This window comes from Betta splendens, chromosome 22 (assembly GCF_900634795.4).
Source record: "Betta splendens chromosome 22, fBetSpl5.4, whole genome shotgun sequence".
Taxonomy (NCBI): Eukaryota; Metazoa; Chordata; class Actinopteri; order Anabantiformes; family Osphronemidae; genus Betta; species Betta splendens.
In genome coordinates this window covers 2389026-2410572 of record NC_040900.2, presented here as the reverse complement: position 1 = coordinate 2410572, position 21547 = coordinate 2389026, and the positions used below count along the sequence as shown (strand labels likewise).

At 45.5% G+C, this 21547-nt stretch overlaps 1 protein-coding gene and 1 long non-coding RNA gene across 12 annotated transcripts in view; one reads left to right on the top strand and one right to left on the bottom strand.

Moving 5' to 3' along the window:
- esrrb (estrogen-related receptor beta) overlaps positions 1-21547 on the top strand; it is a 77765-nt gene that overhangs the window by 39798 nt on the left and 16420 nt on the right. For 4 of the 11 annotated variants that reach the window (XM_029137967.3, XM_029137966.3, XM_029137964.3 and 1 more), the window contains exons 10-13: positions 3643-3679; positions 6875-6943; positions 14460-14869; positions 19478-19603. In XM_029137967.3, the coding sequence (XP_028993800.1) occupies positions 3643-3679; positions 6875-6943; positions 14460-14869; positions 19478-19603 (642 nt within the window). Of the gene's footprint in view, positions 1-400; positions 577-3642; positions 3680-6874; positions 6944-14459; positions 14870-19477; positions 19604-21547 lie in introns of those variants that run through there. The other 7 variants (XM_029137965.3, XM_041069051.2, XM_029137974.3 and 4 more) reach the window with 7 other exon arrangements.
- Positions 5660-6845, bottom strand: LOC121201940 (uncharacterized). The gene is made up of 3 exons (XR_005897164.2): positions 6630-6845; positions 6136-6271; positions 5660-6037 (listed from the first exon to the last, which is right to left on the bottom strand). It is a non-coding gene; the product is annotated as an uncharacterized LOC121201940 (long non-coding RNA).

Genomic DNA, 21547 nt, shown 5'->3' with positions numbered 1-21547 from the left:
ACATCAACAGACGCAACGCGGCTATTGTGCTGTTATTTATTCATCAACAGTGGAAACCAAGCCACCGCCTGGTGCCGTTTTCTCGGGTGATGGCGATGGGCAGACAGACAAAACAAATCAGTACACAGAAAAGACAAGAGCCCGGCTCATGCGACCAACACCAGTAAAAGCATTAGAAATTGAATAAACGGTTATTTCCACCCCTATCAAACAAACAGTGCGCGTAAACGTCACGGGTCGTTACGCTTTGAAACTCACTTCTTCTTCGTAACACACGCTTTTCCGTGAATCCCATTTGACCCCGCGCGCTCGGCTCCCGCCGCCAGTGGAGAGGTGTTTGGTTTAGCCACAGGGCGCGCGCCGGAGGAGGAGTTGCTCGTGCGGTTACGGTGTGACACGGTTAAACGGCGCGCTCAGACACGCAGAGCCACAGCACCTCCACCTCCACCAGCAGCACCATCACCAGCAGCAGCAGCAGCAGCAGCACAGCGGCAGCACTGCAGCTCCGAGCCGGAGACGCGACGTCCACGGCGCGCTATGCTCAGCCGGGGATGTGGCGTGACTTGTCCGAGTAAGGTACACGAAACACTCACCAGGCTCCACGCGCGTTTTTTATGTCCGCTGCTAGTGTTTAAGCGTTTACCCTGTTTTACGTTTAGCTATTACGCACCTGTAGCTACAGTGAATTCCATCAGTGTGCACGCGGGCTAACTTTAATTGAAGCGAGAGGCGCGCGCGGACCTGCAAAGCTAACCTGTTGCTTTGGGGAATTATATTATCGATCTGGTCTCTTTATATGAAAAGCTCACACGTCTTCTTCGGTGGTGTTTTTTATAAACAGCCTCGAAAAAGTCATAATTAGTTGTTGTTCTTTTAATTCAAAAGTTTCAAAGATGTTTGTTTGGTTGAAGCGTTTGTGTTTTTCCCTGATACAAGGCCAAATTCATTTAATAATCAGACATTTTTAACATGACACTTTTTTCTATAAAACAACTCTGTATGTTATAAAAATCCTCGTTGCTTTGCTGCCATTGTTTTAGTAAACACTGATGTACATTTACTTTCATTAAACAGGTGTATGGGGAAAAAAAACAATATTAAACCAGCCTTTCATACAGAAAGATGATATCTTACATAGGTAGCAGGTATATTTCTCCACATCCAGGTTACACTTAACAAAAGCAATAAATAAGTACACCTAAAAACAGAACATCTATGATCAATACAGGCCTTAATTAATTAGCCACGTGTAATGCTAAATATTCCACCTTTCTTGTAACTTTGTCATGTCACGTGTGATCAAGTGTTGGCTCAGCGTGTCTCTATCCTTCATTTGTATGAGATCCTTAACGTCAAATCATCTGTCACACACCGTGATTTTGCCCTGAACACGGCTGATAAGGAGCCGGGACGGCGGCAGCGGGGCTTTCATAGCTCACGCGTCTGCGTAGTGTCGGCTGAAGCCTCGGGAGGCCACAGGAGAGGAGCTGGAAATGGGATTGAGTAAATGGAGGCAGTTATCAACATGAGAGAGGTCCGACGGGGCTGTGAGAAGGCGACTTGTGCTTTGTGCAGTGATGTGACACATAGTGAGTAATTATTTAAAGTTCTGCTTTCATTTTAATTTCTGGTCTAGTTTCAGATGACATACTGTACAGTAGATAGGAAAGCTTACGAAACTCATTCAGTAGGATTTTTCACTCAATGTTATAATAACAATCTGCTCTCTGTGTTGCTTGTGAGGCGTAGACGCGTGTTTATTCCTCCTCCCGTTCTGCGTTGCACCGAGTGATACTCGCTTTTGTCCATCTCGACTGTCGACTGACAGGTGTTTGATTCGGCATCAATCTTAATTAGCCATTTGTTTTTGTCACAAAAAGGGAGCAGATGCTGTGTGATCCGTGCCACCGTGGAGGCACCACTGCTGCACATCAATAGGTCTGTGATGATCAATAGGGATTGCGTGATGTTTTTGCATTGATTATAGAAACGTGAACTGGTGAATGGAACCGGATTCCTCTCCAGGGGCTGTGCTGTTCCTGTTAGGCAGAGGAGGCTGCACAGTGACCTAACGCACCTTTTTGCATGAATCCGCTGGTAGATCTGGACCCCTCCTCGGTCGCTCGCTTTGTCACTGAGTGGCTGGAGACCGCCGTCCACACACCTTGAGAGTTTTTGAGAACTCGGCACGCTGCGGCTCCTTGTCAGCCGCTGTCGGACCGCTCAATTCTCCAATAAGATGCCATGGTAAGCTCCGTTCATATAATGTGGGGATACAGTATCATAGAGAGCCTCAGCGACTGTGAAATGCTATCTGCATTCTCTGCATTCTTACTGAGCTTGATCAACAGTGAAACACAGGCGCTTCTAAAGCTGGGGTTACAGACGACAGAGCTGGATTTTCTGCTTCTTTAGAGGCTGATGGGCTTCCAGAATATGAGTTATGGCTTGAGATCATCTCTCACAGGTGGTGAAAGGCTCACAATGGTCCCTCATATGTAACACTTGCAAATGGAGCTAGCGACGCAGCTCAATAAATACATTTACCACCCTTAGCGCTTTGAAAGCTATTGCTTTTTCGAAGTGAAGTGTTGGAGATGCACTCGACAGCTCGCTGGAGCTTCTATAGTGTATGGTGTCAGATTTGACTTTGTTATGGGTTATATAACAATGTCAGCACCAGTTTCCTGTTTAATATGTTAGATGCTCAGCAAAGTTTTGTGTTGTTTGTGCGAAGCGTTGCTGCTTTGGCTTTGGTTTGTGTGATTGCATAAGAAATAATGCAAATGGTCAAAATAATGCGCTGACTAGATGTGCATTTAAATTTAAATTTGTGTAAAATCTAAACACACAGCGCACGTGCGTAAAGTTCCCTATATTTGATTGTGTGGCTCCCAGAATTCTTGACGTTTAATTGAGATGGAAACTTTGTGTATTGACTGTTGTCCTAGTTGCACCTCTGTTGTTCATGCGATAGGTTGATTTGTGGAGCTGTGTGTGTGTGTGTGTGTGTGTGTTTACTCCCTCCTCCCCGGTGCTCCGCCGGCCCCTCTGTCGCTTTAAGTCCTGCCCCTCGGAGCCAGCCAACAGCAGCTGTTCCATATTCATCAAGCCCTTGAGTCTTAAAGAGCCCTATCCCGGCCGTGGAAAGAGTCATTCCTCTCGCTCGCACTTTCATGCTCTCTCCATCTTAGCACTCATTCCGCTGCCGCCCGTGTTCCTCTCTCCGTCTCTCTCACCCCGCTTTACCTCGCCGTCTCTCCGTCCCTCCCCCCTTTGCTCGCTCCCTCCCTCTCTCCCTCTTTCTCTTCTATCACACACACACACACACTCACTTACATATACTCAGACACACACTCTTGTCTCCGTCTCTCTCTCTCTCTCTCTCTCTCCCTCTCTCTTCCACACATTTATACATAAACATATACACAACACACATGCTCACGCACACGCGCCCACTCGATCCATCAGAGTCCGACATACCTGTGCAGGCTGGGGGGAGCGGTGCCGGAGGGGCTTTTCAGCAGCGCTGTCTCTGAGGGTGCTCTGCTCTCATTTGGGGAAGAAGCGGGTCTCAATTGTTTTCTCCTTCCTCTTCCTCTCATTCCTGGAATGCTAAAACTGGACTGATGGACATTTCAGAACTTTGTCTTCCAGACCCTCTCAGCTATCATAACCAGTAGGTGCAGCTCATTTCTTTCTCTCTCTTTTTAACCCTACTTTTGTGATGCACTTTTATTTCTTTCCTGTGTTTCCCTCTCTATTACTTGTTTTAGTCTTAGTTTAGACACTGAGCATTTTCTTTTTTCTGTCTTTATTCTTCTATTCTTTTATTTATTTTTTTATTCAGACTCTCACTCTTTAACATGCACTTTCCCTGTGTGCTGTTTGAGGGCTTTTATAAGGACTTCACAGTGTAGAGCAACAGGGCAGGTGCAACTGTTTATGCATGTGCATGTGAGTGTAGATTTATTGTGAGCACATCCTGAATGCCCGTCCTTGTAAATTACAATTCAGAGCATGGCTGATTGATTTAACTTGCCCCTCTGCAAAGTGTGTATTTTTCCAAAAGGATTTGGGGAACCTGTCCACTTGGGTTAGGGGCTAGTTTCCTGATGGCTTTGTTCCTTGATCGGGCCGCTGAGAGTCATATTTTGAGTAGATGAGATTAACATGTTTCTGTGGAATTGATGAGGATAAATTACACGCAGTGATATTTGTGGCCGGGGAGAGACGAGTGAAAGGACCCTGTAACCCCCGTGAGCTCAGGTTTGTCCCAGCCAGCGCCTCCACAGCTCCTGGGACACTCTCCACCTACAGCACATCATAAAAGTTTTAAAACCCAACAGTAACTTAGATTTAACAGCAAAACAATAAAATTGAAACCTATTTGTAATTTAATTTTAGTGGAATCAGATTTCAGTAACAAAAAGCTGTTTATGATTTCTTTCAATGTATAAGTATGTTTTATATTTATCTTTTTATTTTTTTTTACTTTGGACCTATTATATTGTTTATTTTCTTTTTATGCGGGAGATTTGCAGACATTTAAATATGTGATTGGAGAAAATTCACTTGTGTGTTGCTGAGATTAAGAATTTCTGCAAATTTCATTTGATTTAATCTTTTATACACTTAACATTATTCAGTTTCACTATTTATAAATATAGTATAAATAAATATATGAACACTATTTAGAGTTTAATAATTAAACTGTGTAAATGGAAGATTTTAAATGTTAGTGTGTATTGGTTGAAGTCCCGGATTCTTTACTTTGAGCTTTAATCTCAAAATTTGAAACATGATTCATGTATTATTTTCTAACGTGTGTGTGTGTGTGTGTGTGTGTGTGTGTAATAATCTCTGTGGATTTTCCTGTGAGGTGGATTATACAAGTTAACTACACTCTGAGATTCACCTTAATGCTAAATCACACAGACACCAGCTACAGAGTGGATCTTTCTGTAACGTGTCACATTTTTAAGTTGAAGGTTATTTTAATTTTCCATTGATGTATATTTAAATTCTTCACTAAACTGCATGTTGAAACTAAACGACTGATGTTTTGCTGCTTAGTAATTCCCTTTACAACATCACCACATATGTACATTAAACATCCTGCAATGATAATAACTTACATTTGGCACTGGACAAAAAAACAATCTGTTTTCCCCAAATGTGTTTAACAGCAAATTGTAAATCATATTCATTAAATATGAAACAGGACATTTGACAAATACTTCAAACACTTCATTTATATTTTGTGCTTTTCAGGTAATCTGACATATTACAGAAGCATATTTTTTAGTGTTATTCAAACACCTTAATATAGTCAACATGATAAACAATTAGCACACTTTTCAAAGATAAAAATCTAAATGCTTTAGAATTTTCTATTACATTAATTTCATTAAAATTAATTCATTTATTTTATTGAGCATGAATTAGAAATTAGTATATCATGCAAATTAATAAATAGTCTGTTATTAGTATAACGGCGATATATATGTGGCATAAATATGGCCACATTGATCTTTAAACTTTTAAATGACAATCGAAAGAGGATTCACTTTTTCAGTTCAGAGTTATGAGCGTGTCGCATATAAATACTGTCATATCAGGCTTTTCTACAAAAGTAATTCTTTAATTTGTTTCAGTTTCATTTCCTAATTTCACATGTTCACATTAAGTTTATGTCGTGTCTCTGGTTGAGCTGCGCTCTTATCGTAGAGTGGTATTTGAAGCTGGATGTGGCCGTGATGCATGCTGCAGAAGATCACATGGATCAGTCCATGTAATTAGCACAGCACTGATGTGGAATCACGAGTAGACAGTTTGTAGACTGACCCGCGGGCGTCGCCTCCACCTGCAGCTCAGATGATGGAGTTTCATCTGCTCTCGTCTGTAGGCAAACTGGTGATTTTTAGATATTTAAGGTGAACACATCCCACAGCCCAGGTCTGATGCAAACCGCGTGCTTCCTGTGTCTCCTATTGGCATTCCAGCCCGGACGCTCAGCCTGCTTTTCTACTTCTTCCTGTTTAGGTGTAAACATCTCGTGTGTCGTGGGATGAATCATTTACAGCGCTGTGCTGCCAGCGTGGCAGGCTGCTGCTCGCTGTTTGTGCCACTCACGTTCCCTGCGCCGGCCGGGACGCGGCCTGAGCGGCGCTGGATGGAGATGTGGCTGGTGTGTGCTCCTGAACGTTCCATCAGCCTCCAGCCCTGGCAGAGCCGCTCGTCTGCGCTAACGAGCCTATCCAATTTCCTCCTCAAGAAATAAGAGCTTTTTAATGTATGTTTTTAGAGAAACAGGAGGAAGTTAGCACACAGTGATGAATTAGATTTCAATTTATTTGACTTCATTCCCAGCTTGCTACATTAGAGCCTGCGAGCAGCCGTCTCTCGCCGTCCGTCCGCTTGATTCTTATTAGGTTTCAGAAAACAAGGCGAGGGAATTGCATTAGTGTATCTTAAGTTAAAAGCTCTTTGCTCTTTGACCAAGTGTTTCATTGTTATTGGGTTAATCAGATTTTTGCTGTCTTCATGGAGATGCTATCGCAGGGTAGAGCAGCGGTGGGTAACCAAAGCACTCGTGCACAGACACTATCCAGATGGGATCAGCTTACCGTAATTTGGTTTCAGAATACATTACCAGAAGAGGCTCCTGGACGAGAGCGGCCACGAGCCGCGGACCAGGACCGCTGGCCTCTGGCTGCAGCGTCCAGCCCACCGGCCCCAGGCCCACCCTCCTCATCTCCCACAGTTTTAAGGAGGTGTCGGGATGTGTGCAATTAAACAAAACCTGCTGTTTTTGTTTTTTTTAAATCCAGTTTGTCACCCAATTCTAAATACTTCTTCCTTGTACCAACAGGGCTTTGTTGTCCAATTCATTAGAGAGATTCCTGAGTCCACTGGCCACGCTGGAGCCCTCTCATTTCTGGTATCTAGTATCATTACTTTCACTGTAAATATGTCACTCAGCTCAGGCTGAGCGGGGGGAGGGGGGAGCATGTTTGTCCCTCTCCAGGCCAAACGGGGATGCAGAGTATATTGACACTCTCTGGATGCTCTGTAGCTGGTTCAGACTTGTTTAGAGCTTTGCTTATTGAACCTGCCTCGGTTCTTCATCCCCTACGTAATTTAACAAGAGAATAAATGTACTTAAAATGTCAGTTCTGCTTTATTTTTAATCACAGCTAAATTCATTTACACTGTTAGAATGCCTTTTATAAACCATACTAAACATTCACATTCAGATAAATGATTTTTTGTCATAACATCTCAGCTGATTATGTATTTCTATTATTTTGGAGAGGTTTCACCTGCAGCACGCTCCCTCCTGAGGCCGCTTGGGACGTTTGGCCTTTACACCCTTCAGTGATTAGCTACCAGCCTTTTTTGGCTATTTCACTACATCCACCTGCACAAAAACCACCAGCCGCCGCCGCCGCACGCATCCCTCCTGATTAGCCGTCATGGTAACCTTGGCCACCTCCACCGCAGTGTGAGAATCTGTTTAAAAATAACCAGGTCCATTAGTCTGGAAGGATAATGCTGGCCTATGTGGGCTCTCATGCCCTTGTGGCAGCAGAGTGCTATCACTGACACGGTGCGTCAGCACTTCTTCCTGTTGCTCCAATATTGAAGGGCTCCTCTTCATTTACTCACACGTGCATACGTACAAAGAGACGCCACGAGAAAACACCAGAGCAGCGGCTCCTGGTAGAACACTTGACACGAAACTGTAGACTCCCAAGTGGTAGATTAGTGAAAAGGTGAAGTTTACAGGGTTTGTCATGTTTCTTTTGGTTTCATGCAGCTACACAGTCGCTCATAAGGTAGAACATAGGTTTCCTAATCCGTTGTGTGGGACAGTGTGATGTACGGAGCATAACTATACGGGTGTTTATCAGTGAAGGCTATTGGTATCGAGCGGCAGTTGTTTGAAGGTTATGTTTCAGAGCAGTAATTGAAATGCAAAATAACATTAGGATCGATAGTTAACTTTGTTTATTTATGAAATCAATATTGAAACCGTCCATCACGGCAGCGACAGCTTCGCTGCGTCTCTGCTTGGCCAGACGGGCCTTGATTCACCCGATGGTTGAGTCTGTAAATGGAATATTTCTATTCATTTTGTGTCCATGAAGTTGGAAACGCAACAACATATATAACATGGCAAAATGTTGCACTGATGTTTTAAATACTGCTGACGCTAGAGAAGTAACAAAGCAGATTGTTTATGATTGAAACACTACAGGTTAAATATTCCTATAAATATTTACATATGATATCATTTTTTTTTAATTGGTACCGTTGTTTAAAGTGAAGTACTGATCAGTTTTCACATCCCAGGGTCCAGTTGTCTGTATCAGTCCACTGCTTGATCAGCAAGTGACAGTGAAATACAACTGAAGTAGCAATTCAGACTGATTACCATGCGAGGTTCTGACCTCCACTCATCGTGTTGTTCATTAGATTAGATTTGTCTCATAAAACCCATCTTTGGTACAACTTTATTCTTGTAATACCGCGCGCGTGTGTGTGTGCCTCATTCGGAGGCGTGATTCTTGAACCCGCCCTTTGGTGACGTGCTGAGCGCTGGCTGCTCTGTTTAGATTGCCTCCTGAAGGAGACACATTAATTCAGGTAATATCCCTAAAGTTTAATTATTCCTGAATGGTGTGGTGGTGGACGCCACCGTATAAATCAGTTAGGCCCACCCGCCTTTTTATTACCAGAACTATTTATGGGGAATGTGTGGCAGCTGGTAGAGATGAGCCAGTAAAAAGCTAGAGGCTACTGCTGTGACTGGGCTGCTGAGGCAGACAGTCACTAAAAAGGCTGGCGTGTGAGCAGCCGCATCTCATTTTAGGCTTATTTGGCTCAAAACAACATTTAAAATGCAAGAAAGGAAACCTTCAATTTTTCACATGGTGATTGTTTTGCATCATGTGTTATTTAATGCGCTGTGATTACACTGAATGTGAGCTTGTATAAACATTTACACCTCAGTCGTATTTAAACGAACGTGGACCACGGACCTGCTGACTTTGGCCTGTTAAAGACGTGACATGCGTGTTGACGTATCTGTTTATGTTTGTGATGAACAGGATAATTTATGATGGGGGGAAGGTTGGGCTCTTTGTTTTAAACAGGTAGAGTTCCCCCCAAACAAGGACGGCCCATCAGAAGAAGATTAATGAAGTAATTTCATGCATGGCTCTATGCCTCTGTCCCCCTCACGCACAGTCACTGTGTCTAAACCTGTGATTTACACTAGACTGCGTTAAATAGCCTTAACCCTTCATGATAATATTTCTCTGTTTGTGAAACGCGCAAACGCACGCTGTAAAAAATATGCCACATACTCAGGAAGGTCCTCTGCCTTTATTATTTATTAATTAACTACTGGATCTCCTTTCTTTGCTAGTTTGTATTGCAAATTCATTCAGACAGTGAATAACAAGGTGAATGTAGGACGTACATTTCAGATCTGCCAGTTATATTATATTAATGTTATTGTTTTTAAAGCTCAATTCAATTGTTGTAGCGCTTAGATTTGTTCTTGACACTAACCTAAGATTTTAAAGTGAATGTTAAGATTATTTTAGCTTTAAGCCCCTTTATAGTTTTACTTCTAAATAGTGAAAATAAGTAAATATGAGAAATATTTTAGACTGATGGAAAGTGAGGATCCTGCTTAGCCTGATGTATTGTGATCTGATTATTAATGTATCGGCGGCCTATCACACACCAGCCGCTGTCTCTGATGTCTTTCCACGTACACAGTCCTTAACCGTCATAAACACTTTTTTAAGGGTAATTTCTGCCAGTAGTGGACTATAATTACTTTTCTAGTTATGATCAGCCATTGTAAATGCATGTTGTTAAATTATACCGTGACCATGCCACTTAATGGATATAAAGAAACTAATCTTTTCTAATGAAAACGCAGAATTAGAAATGTGATCCCTGGCGTCCTGTTCGGCACAGCGGACTCATCGCTGAGCCGCTGTTTTTCATGCAGTGTGATGAGCTGTCCGACTCTGCAGGGAGCTTCCCCACCGCGTCTGCGAGGGAAATTAACCCTTTGCTCTCTGCGCAGAGAAGTTCAGACGGGCAACGGTGACACCCTGGGCTCAGAACCGGATCCAGACGGGTCACGTCAGACAAACGGCAGCGCCCGGATCACGGGGGCCTCTGTTTCCTGCCAGCAGCATCTGTGGAACAGGAAGAAGGGGATCAATAGATGTGATGTGCTTCTTGGCCGGCGCTATCTTGTGGTGTGGCTGGAGCGCGGGGCTCATGTTGTCGTAGTGGAGTGAGCTCATGGCTTTATAAAGACCACAGTGACAGGGCTGTGGAGCGGCTAAATATAATCCTCTGCTGGAGACTGAAAAACTTAATTGCGCGGCCACAGAGCAGCGCGGGCCCCCAGTGGTAACCCTGTACGAGCCCCTGGCCCACGGGCTATCGATCCCCGGCTCTGGCTCTGCTGGAGCTCTAAACGTCGTGCTCTCGTCTCCATTCTCATCGTGTATTTACTTACGTTCTCTTTCCGTTTTTGTTTTTTTCCTGTTTTTTGTGTCTCCTCAACTTCCCTTTTGTTTGCCTCTGTGGATCTGCACATCATAAATCTCTGTCAGCTTCTCCTGAGTGTCTGGCATAATAAAGAGGCCCCTCCCCTCCCCGCAGGTCCGCCCTGTCCACCCTCCTCTCGCTGCCAGAACACGACTAATGAATGAGAAATTCCCAAAATTAGGGGCCTCTCCCTTGTAGATTAGAAGTGATCCCCACGGAGCGGCGGGTTTGCCTTCAACCAAAGCACAGCCATCAACCAGCACCCCCTCCCCCCAGTCCTCTACTATATTTTCATCTTTCATGTTCTCAGAGCTGTGAGCACAAATACCCATGAAACATGGTGATTAACCTGAAGCCAGTCAGACTCAGAGGCATCCTCCATGTTGTACCTGCTCTTTACCTTTCTCTCAAACATCACATCATCTGCTGGGCTGCAGCCCTTTAGTCCATTCCGGTGTTTTGCTGTAAAAACCCACACTGAGCACCTCTGGTGGCAAACACATTAATAGATGTATGTCTGTGACTGTAGGGCTGTGGGGATTTCAGCAGGGTCTCTGCCCATCCCAAAAGGCTGCTGTGGAGCGGTGAGAGGCAGCGTTGGGCCCTGAAGGGGAGGTCAGCGTGGCAGCTGCCACCCGGCTCTGGCTGCGGCGGGAGGCGCGAGCCGGGCTGAGACGGGGTCTGTCAGGAGCTAATTGAGTTGGTCCTTCTGGCGCTGACTCCGGGGCCAGTGGCTTATCAGGCCACATCGCCCGGGGCCCTCCGCTCAGATCTGCCCCTCCTGGGGCATCTGATATCACGTCACCCGCCTGCCGATGTCAACACACCCACCGTCCTGCCTCCTCTTCCCCAGTCTGGTCAGGTAGCAGGATGCGACACGAGATGCGGTTAGAAGCGTTAGAAAAGGGTGTTTTTTGGCATCTTGTGGGCTTGAGAGTGGGAAGGACTTATGAATTTACTCACTGGCGATTTCCACATGAAATGGACTCGCCCACAGAACAGTGAGGAGTGTCTGTGTCCTCCAGCGAGCAGAAGGCTCTCAGCAGGAATCCTTACAAATTGGCTCAATTAGTTTTTGAATATTCTCGGGCCTTACAACAGCGTCATCCAGTGTTCAGCGCGCCGCTCGCAGGCAAGGGAGATGCTGAGATGTGAAGGAATGGGAGCTCCTCGGCTCCCTCTCGGTGGCGGAGGAGGCGCGAGCGTGCGACGAGCTGCCAGGTCATTAGTCCGGCTAATCCTGGTCACAGCAGCGCCTGTGGAGCGATATTAGGGATCTGAAATGCTGTTAGAGGGCCAGGTGGAATCAGATTAAAACCAAACTGCGCAGTGTGCGTTTGCGGGCCCATAACCCTCTACTCAGCATGAATTTTGATCGGGACAAAGGGAACAAAAGGAGGAAGAACAGAGAGGAAAGAGCGCGAGGGAGAGATACTGTGTCTTCGGAGCGCGGCTCCTTTGCGCAGCCAGGCAGCAGAATTTGAAATGCTCTTACCTTGAGGAAGGAAGGGAGGAGGACAGAACTATGGATTTTACAGCAGCAGAACCTCTCCTGCCTTTTCTGTCTGTGTAGCACACAAGCTAATTAGCACCTGCCCCACATATTGAATTATTTATCAGGACTGTTGTTGCTGTCAAGGTATTTAATGTTCATAATTCATTCTCCCATGCAATGGTATTTATAGTTTTAAATTGAACCTGTCCCATTAGAGATTACAGATATTTATAGAAATATTTTAGACTGTTTGATTAATACACCAGGTTCAAGTGGTTAGTATTCCCTCAGTGTCATTAATCAATACACGCAGGCTTGTTGAAAACATAAGCATAGCCGTGGTATAATGTGTCATAGTGGAATGAGTTAAGGGGATTCCAGCCAGCACATTTATTATAAATGACCACATAGAGCTGGAGGGGAAACAGTTAAGACACTTATGCAATTATGCTAAGTGTCACCCTGAGGATGGCCTTTGAACCAGGGTTAAGCTCGCTCTGAATTTGTGAAATAAAAGCTAAATGGAGCCATCTCGCGCTGCTATGTTTTAATATATCGCCTTTAATAAGGCGAGTGCAGGTGCTCCATCGCACAGGTGCACATATCCATCTGAAACCGAGAACATAAAGCAGATGAATACGGAGCCCGCGTTAATTTATGGGGATGCAATCTGCATTCATTATCAGGAGCGGTGAGTTCTTTTTTAGAGAGGCATGAAATGGATTCACTTTTTCAATTTCTGTCCGCAAGGACGAGTGGACGATTTTTAAAACAGCAAATCTGCATAACCTCACAGTGCCATCACTAATAGAAAGAATATTTAATGCCTTGTTTGAATTAAGACCCACTGAAGGAACGTAGTTCTGGACATCATTTTTTTTGCCAAGTGGCAGTTGTTGAGTTTTCTATAGTGCAGGCTTTATATTGCAGGACTGCAGGAGTGCGCAGGCAAAGGGCTTATTCCACAAGGTCAATGGTTTAACAGGGACATTTTTTATTATTTATTTTAGCAGTTAACCTTTTTGTGAATTTCCAGAAGTGGTCGGCACCTGGAGCTCCAATGAATATACATGACAGTAGGGAGGGAAACCCAGGAATGAGATTTAATTTGACACGCTGACCCCCATCTCCATAGGCCCAGGAAGCCAGGGTGAGAAAATAAGGTTGACCCCCTGACCCCGGCCCCGAACCCCTCCGTCACCCGCCCTCACAATTAAATCAGCCTCGGAGAACAAGGGAGCGTCCGGCGGGCTGATGGGGAACGTAGCCGTAGCTCCTCGTTTCCTGTTTCCTCTGGAGCGGCCTGAGGCCGAAAGCCACCGTCCAATCAGGCAGATAGAGCTCAGTGGTGAAACCGTCCTCTCTCAGCGCTGATGCTAAACTGACATGTCAAATATGTAAACATTACCATTAGTTGGCAATATGCTAATGGAAGTAATGTGCTAAGGTACAACTTGGGCTGTCTAGCTGCCAGTCTCGAGGAGCCCTCGTGTCTGAATTTGCATAAGCCATGCAAGGCTCAATTTTGTTAATGCAGGCGAGTGCTGGTGACCTCCTACACCCTCCACAGCACCCAGTGCGAAGGGGTGTGTGTGTGCGTGCAAGTGCGTGACCTCGCCTTGACCCCAGGAGGTCGCCACTGTGTGTCTACACGGCATCCCCGATACTCCCAGTTCTCCGCCCCCTCCAGTACCAGTCCAGTACTTGGCAACAGAAAAATGACTTGTCACATGTCCAGGTGAAGTTTTTTTCCTCTGTCCTCCCAGTGCAATTTCAAGTTAAAGGTTATAGAGCAGGACTGAAATAGATTTATATGGGCACGGGAAGCTTCACAATGCATTTTGTGGCCAGAGCCAAAAGGCTGCACTTTAGTCTGCACACATTACAGCATCAGATTGCATGTACTCCAAAATACTGTTATTAGACAGACAGTGAAAAAGTCAATATCTTGCCATCATGTTTCCTTTTGGTTGACTGCTGACTCAAGGAGACAAGCCAAGGTCCACTCTCTAAAGTGTGTGTGTGTGTGTGTGTGTGTGTGTGTGTGTGTGTGTGTGTGTGTGTGTGTGTGTGTGTGTGTGTGTGTGTGTGTGTGTGTGTGTGTGTGTGTGTGTGTGTGTGTGTGTGTGTGCTACTACTGCTCTACTTCCCTCTCTTTCCTTTCTTTCTCTCTGTCATTTTATTGTGCACACATGCGTGTAGCAGCCTGTGGATGTGCTCGCTGCAGCCTTGTGCATTTGTCATTGACATTACAACACTTAGTCTAATAAAATAAAACCTTTTTTCTTTGCCAGTAATAATTTCTAGTTTTTGTTATTTGTTTGTTGTATATTTGCTAACCATCTTTTCCTCTCTTCCTCCCTCCTCTCTCTCCCAGGCTGCTGAATAGGATGGCCGCTGATGACCGGCATCTACCCTCCAGCTGCGGGTCTTACATCAAGACGGAGCCGTCCAGCCCCTCGTCGGTCATCGACACGGTCAGCCACCACAGCCCCAGCGGCAACTCCGACGCCAGCGGCGGCTATGTCAGCGCCATGAACAGCCACTCCAACGGCCTGGACTCTCCACCCATGTTCACCCCCAGCGGGCTCGGGGCCGGCCCCTGCCGCAAGCGCTACGACGACTGCTCCAGCACCATCATGGAGGACTCGTCCATAAAGTGCGAATACATGTTGAACTCCCTCCCCAAGAGGCTGTGCCTGGTCTGTGGAGATATAGCCTCAGGGTATCACTATGGGGTGGCCTCGTGTGAGGCCTGCAAAGCCTTTTTTAAAAGGACAATACAAGGTATTTTTCTCCTTTTACCTCCCACCAACGAACACTCAGTAAACATTATTTCATCCCATGTCGCTGAATCATCAGACAGAAAAACACCCTCCACAGAGGACACCTTTCACCTCACAACACTGAACATCCTCAGTTCAACAAACTCACTGTAAAAAAAAAAAGGACTGGAGTGAGCGAGAATGTTTCTCCTGAGAGAAGCAACCTTTATAAAAAAAAAAAAAATTATATATACATTTTATTGTGACGTGCACACCTAACATAAAAAAAGAAGCATTAACTGGTTATGAAAGATTTACTTTCTAGTGAAACGTCAAACCCGCAGGAATATTTTTGCATTCGGATGACGTGCTCTGGAGCTGTTGTGGACAGGATCATCAGAAACGTTCGTCCGGCTCGGGGGATGCGCTGTATTATTCCTGGCTTCTCTTGCGTTCGTGTGTACGCGTGTGCCCGCAGACTCGGGTGCGATTGGCCACCAGGCGTGGTGCACCACAGCTTCTCATTAGAGAGGCAATGAATGGCCCCCCATTGTGAAAGTGTGCGCTCTGCTCCAGATTAATCAGGAAGACAGAGATATTGTTAAGGCCTGGACAAAAAAACCTGCACAACAGGCACAGCTGCCCATGGCCGAGCTCTGTAGCTTAGTAGAGGAAAGTATCGGTGGAAAAACTATTTAAAAAGGGTCAAAAATCAGCCACACAAATAAATAAATTGATATTTAACTAAAGACATGTGACATTTTTCCCCATTAAATGATTGCAGGCGCTCTGTGGAGAGCGCCCGTGTCTTGATGTTAGGTGTTGACTTTGGACCCTGCAGCCCTATCAGCTTTAGACAGTTTATGTACCTTTTGCAGGCAAACAAAAGCATTAGTCCAAATCCTCCTGTTTACCCATGCTGCCATCAGCAGTCCTGTCTATTGACAAAAGATGAACATTTTCTCTCAAGTAACATAGCCGGGCCTTTGTCCGCTCACAAAAAGTACACTGATGGCAACACAATGGAACAGGAACGAGGCATCGGGGAAGAAAGAGATGTCTTAAGTGGAGCAATGGCCCAAACAATTAAGAGGACGGTACATGGAAAAAAACTCAAAGCTCCTCTTTTTCCCCCCTCACTTTGCATTGTCGATTTGAAATCCCTCTCTTTCTCTTCTTGGAGGGTTGCCTGTAATGGAGCTAATCTGCCGTCGTTTGTCCGAGCCACAGGAGTTTTGTCAATAACAATCAGCGTTTGGAAAGTGTAATTAAGGCCGAGGCTTTTCATTAGGTGGAAGGGAGGGGGCCGTCTCCAGGGACGGCATGCCAATTAGAAACTCAGGCACGCGTCGCCGGGTAATTTCAGGGAAAGGAGGAGAAAAAAACCGGGACTTCTTTAGATTGGAGAGGGACCCTGCTGCTCTTTCCGAGGAGTGGAGGAGAGGCTTAATGGCATAATAATCAGACACGGGTCCCAGGCAGAGACGCGGGGACTTTTTGGGGGAGGTGAAAGCCTTCCGAAATGATAAAAGAAACACATGCACGGGTGCTGGGGGAAAATGGAGGCAGTAAATGGCGTGATGTAGAGCTCTTGAAAGAATGAGAGGGTGCCGTTGATGAGAACTGATTAATTAAAGGAATAACGAGGCAGTCAAGGGTGGAGTGTGAGACGGCCCTCTCTAATGAGAACCAAACAAAGGAGCTGTCGTTCTCCAGCCCTTTATCACATTGTTCCATAGCAAAAACATGCGACGTTGCTGTTAAGCATGTACTGTATCACAGCTGTCTGTCACCTTGTCCCCTGAAAGTCCGTGTTGATTTAAAGTTACCTTTTTTGAATGTATTCACTTATTGTCTTTATTGAATCAGCTTCACTCCCTCGTTGGGCTCCACTGTCCCCGCCGATGCTTTTACCGTTTCAACAACAGCACATAGAAAATCCATCTTGTGTCACCTATTTGTCCGGTGAAATACCCCTTGAACCCTTGTGTGGAAATAGTTGCATTAGTCATGGCCGGGCCCAAATTAACGTCAGCCTGGATGTCCATCCATCCCGGGGCTGCCCCCGCTCGCCGTGCTCTCCAATCATCCTCACCATCCTGCACCTCACGTGCCCCACCAATCAAAAACATAAATCTCCTATTGAACCGTGTTTTCTTCCCATTTTGAACCCAAGTGTAAAATGGCTTGAAAACCAACTGAACTCAGTGGCCCCTTTTTATATGAAGTAATAGACCTTGACAGTAAGCCTGTAAAAGTCAGTTTGGATTTTGAGGAGAAATACCTGGCATTTTACTGTAATTTACTTACAAGACCTGACTTTCCCCTCTGTGCCCTGGCATGAGTCCTGAAAAGCCATAAAACAGATTGAGACAGATATTTATCAAAGGGAGAAGGAGGGAAATCTTCTTTCTCCTCCCGTCACTCTGTAATGTTATTGGTAACCACGTCCTAACCTTAAAACTGATGAACCCGAGCCTGCGCCTCCGCGTGAAGCAGGTCAGGGCCGTGTGTGTCCTTTAACCGTGAAGCTGACAGTCATGTCTGAATGGCAGCTTATCATTAATGCACGCGCCCCTTTAGCGTCCTGATAAAGGACCTCACTGCTTCTTTACTTCGATCTCCTTATATTTACTATGCAGACATTTTATTTACTTACATCAGTTGAGGTCAATTAATTTATAGAAAAATTGGAACAATAAAGAAAGAGCATCCGGTTTTATAGCTAGTTAAAGACCATTCATTGCATAAATTCAAACTGATTTATTTGTGTTTTGTTTAAATTGCAGGTATATTTAATTAACCTTACAATCATTCAGCTTCAGCTGTTTTATTCAACCCTTACATATAATGTGTCATATATCCAATGTTTTGATTACATTTTGCCTGTTTTCATTTTTGTTCTTAATATGAACATTTCAGGAGACTTTTTATATGCAGGAAGCCACAGTCCAAGATACTGAAATGTACCTTCACCTTTTAATATAAACCAAAGTAAATCCCAGGTTATGTCCCAGGTGTGTGCTGAGTAGAAAGTAAAGGTACTGTGGAGGGAAAATGTTAGAAATGTTCCATTTGCAGTTAAGTAAGTTGCTTTATTTGGGAGTTTTATGTCCCAGATACACTGATTGGTTAGTATTTAATGCAGAGAAATGAAAAAAAAACTCTCACTGATTGCCTCCTTTCAGCATATGACCAATGGGGAGGATTATTATGGTCTGGTTCTGCTATGACAACAGAGAAAACAGACAGAGGAAAGACAATCAGAGCTCATCAGCCGCTCTCCTCACACCTATATTTACCCCAATCCCAAAGAGATGGGGAGAATTAGCATAATGATTTCTAACCCAGATATAAGGAGGAATTTCTAATTATTTATAACATCTTGGGACCCTTCACTTGATCTGTCCAATAATGTTAACATAATTGCATAAGTTGTCAAAGGCTGTAGGAGGTGCTGGTGGAGGAACACCAGTGGAATATTACACAGCTTTCTGTGCCTCAGTACAGAAATATGGAGGATGGGGTCAGAGCTGTGGAGCAACTACAGGATGTTGGGTGATAATACTAATGTGTTTGTGTGAGGATTGTGAATTAACCCGTTCTCTGTGGGACATGTGCTTTATCTGGTGTGTCTGTATTTGTGACAGAGCCCGCTCACTGACACATGCTTGACCTTCATGTACATAAGGAAGGAATATTGGCGTAATAACAACTATTAAACGTCTGAAAAGCTTAGAAAAATACCAATGTCAAAGCCAGAAGCCCATTCAGGATGAGGATCCTCCAGATCTCTGGGCTTAGGCACCCATTACACTGAAACCCCTTATTGAAAGCCCTGAACACAGCACACTGTAGGGAATCAGAAGGGCCTCACATCTCCTGCCCTTTCTATTTTCTATTACTAATGCCATAGCAGAAACAGCTCTTTTATTGTATAGCAATGAAACCCTCTTTTATTGCTTTGTCCTGGATTCAGACGGTGGAGTTGAATAATGCATAAGGCCTCTTGCCTGTACGCTATGTAAATAGTCAACAGTGGTAACAACAGGTTTGGGTCTACAGGAGTATTATGTAAAGTGGTCAGGGCCAGCATGTCCGGCTCTAGCCTGCTATTCAGGCAGTGGCAGGACTCTGAGCTCCGGGGGACCCGGCCCGCGTCCGGGCCCAGAGGGGACCTGCAAAGAATTAATGAGGCCGGTTCGGAGCCGGACCAGGGTGGTGTCTACTGATGGCTCCTCAAATGCTATAGTGGCTCGTTCTGCGACCCCCACCTCCCTCTGCGGTCCCAGCTTCTCCCCCCTGCTGTGTCCCTCAGTCCTGGAAGGGACTGTACTCGCTTAAGGTCACCTGAGCCGCTGCAGAAATGGATTCTATAGGAAACCATATGATTAACAAGTGCCTGTGTCTGGTCGGCAAACGATGATTTATTACTGAGCGTCTGACGGCGCAGAGAGTAGCTGGTGGTGTTTATTACATCAGTAACAGCCACTGGTTCAATATGTTCTTTTGCCTGGTGCTCATAATGTGCCTATGTGGTATTTTAACATTTCCATTACAAGTTTCTTCTCATGCGTTTTTCTACGACCAGCTTCTCATGTGTGACTCGCTGTCGTCCCTTTTTCCACAGGTAACATAGAATACAGCTGTCCAGCCACAAACGAGTGCGAGATCACAAAGCGGAGACGCAAATCATGTCAGGCTTGTCGCTTCATGAAATGCCTCAAAGTGGGGATGCTCAAAGAAGGTAAGAAGAGTAAGAGCATTTTTATTATTCTTGCTCGCACAAGTTAAACACATCAGTGTGGATTATGGTGTAAAAGCATAAAAGTCTATCCTGTTTTTCATCCTAACTCCCTCTAATGCGGCTTCATGCAAGCGACTGGCTCAGACACTGGTTCCCAGAGCCCAGTCTTCCCCGTGTTTCCACAGCAGTAAATAATGTGCAGCTGAGCTGGGGACAGAAACATGCTGAATAGTTGATCCCGCCGTCTGAGTAATAGAAATGTAACCGTATTCCTGGAAGGGCTGGGGCCAGGTCCCCGAGCACACGCTCAGCCCACTCTCAGCCCTCCCCGGCATATTGATCCACTAAATGTTTTTCCGAACATCCCGGCTCGCTTCCTGTGGATGGTTTTTTAAAGTCACGCCAGCAGGGAATTCGGTGACAGTTAAACATGCTTCCAGTGGGTTTGCCGCCCCTCCCGCTGTCACGGACAGGTCCCGCGGGGGCTGAGGGGCTTGGCCGCTCACGGAGGGGTGGCACCTATGCGCTCCCCCACAGCCCGCTGCGTTCGCCGATGCATTCCCACCTGCCTCTCTGTTCCCTCTTTGTCTTTCTCACGTGTTGGTTGCTTCAAAAGGGGGCCAGACAAATGAATAATGAAAGATATGTGGCTTTGGGGTGAAGTGGCGGTGTTGTATTTATTCAAGCCCGCTCCGCCAGCAGCTCAGGGACTGTGTCAGACATGTTATTGTTATTTATTCTTCTTTTTTATTCTGCTTTCCTCAAGTGCCGACGAGCGTGGGTCAGGTAGCGATTATGTTGTGCAAAGCATGATTTTCCCACTGGTGTAAAGCCTCACCAGCTGGATGAATTCTGTGAAGCCGTACACTTTTAAACCTTTGTCATATGTACAGCATATTCCACCAGTATCCCTCCTATTATTGGGTGAGGAGAGCGTATATTTCCTGTGGCCACCTGAAGCCCGGGTTCTACTGTGGGTCCTATGGATCTCCACACAGTAACAGAATCCCCTGGAATGCATGCAAGCAGATAAAGCCTCAGTGCCAGAAAGACGGAGTAATCGCATTGCTATCTGATGAAAATTTTATGCTAATATATCATCTCTGAGAATAAGAGACTGCAGAAATATGTAGCTGTAGCAATAAATGAATGGCCGGTGTCAGGGCAGAGTGAGGCGGGTGTAAAGCTCAAATATGCAGCCTTTGGCTGAGCCTGAGGTTCTAATGCACGCGTCTGTGTGTTCAGCGTTTTCTCACAAGGCGAATGCGCGTCCTCGCGGACGCGGCAGCTGTCCTCATCCACATAACTGATTTCATTCATCATCCAAAGCAGCGCGGCTCCACGCGGCCGTGCACAGGCCCACCGCAGCATGTGGCAATAGTCATGTCACTTACTTTCTCTACTCAAAGGTCACATTGTGCCGCGACGGAAAATCACCTAATTATAACTTTACAGCTTCACAAAGCGGCGTTCGGCGCCGCCCCCAACGAAACAAGAATAACAAATTTAGACTTAATTCTCAGTAAAGTCGCTCTGATTACACGCGCTGCCTGAACCCCGTGTGGAGTCACTGTACTTTTCCTTGCCTGCATAAAGGAGGAAGTGATCAATAGAAGAATCAAATGTCAGGGGCAACAGGTTTTTCCTCTGATCAATGGAAACAGATCAGAGCTGAAGACGGGATATGAGCGTTCGAGAGACTGAGCACGGACCTCGGGCTGATTCGGCTTTGTCCCTCAGTCATGCACTCATACAGTGGCTACGGAGCATAGCGTGCGTGCTGCATATGCACACCACAAGACCAGCCACCTTATCTCCACATCCAGAATACACACACAGCGACACAAGTACCCTCTAATCTCTGCACGCTTTGACAGCAACACATCAGCTCACAGCTTTGTTGCAGCGCTCCGTCGTCACATCCTCCAGGTCGCACCGCGTGACGGCGGCGTG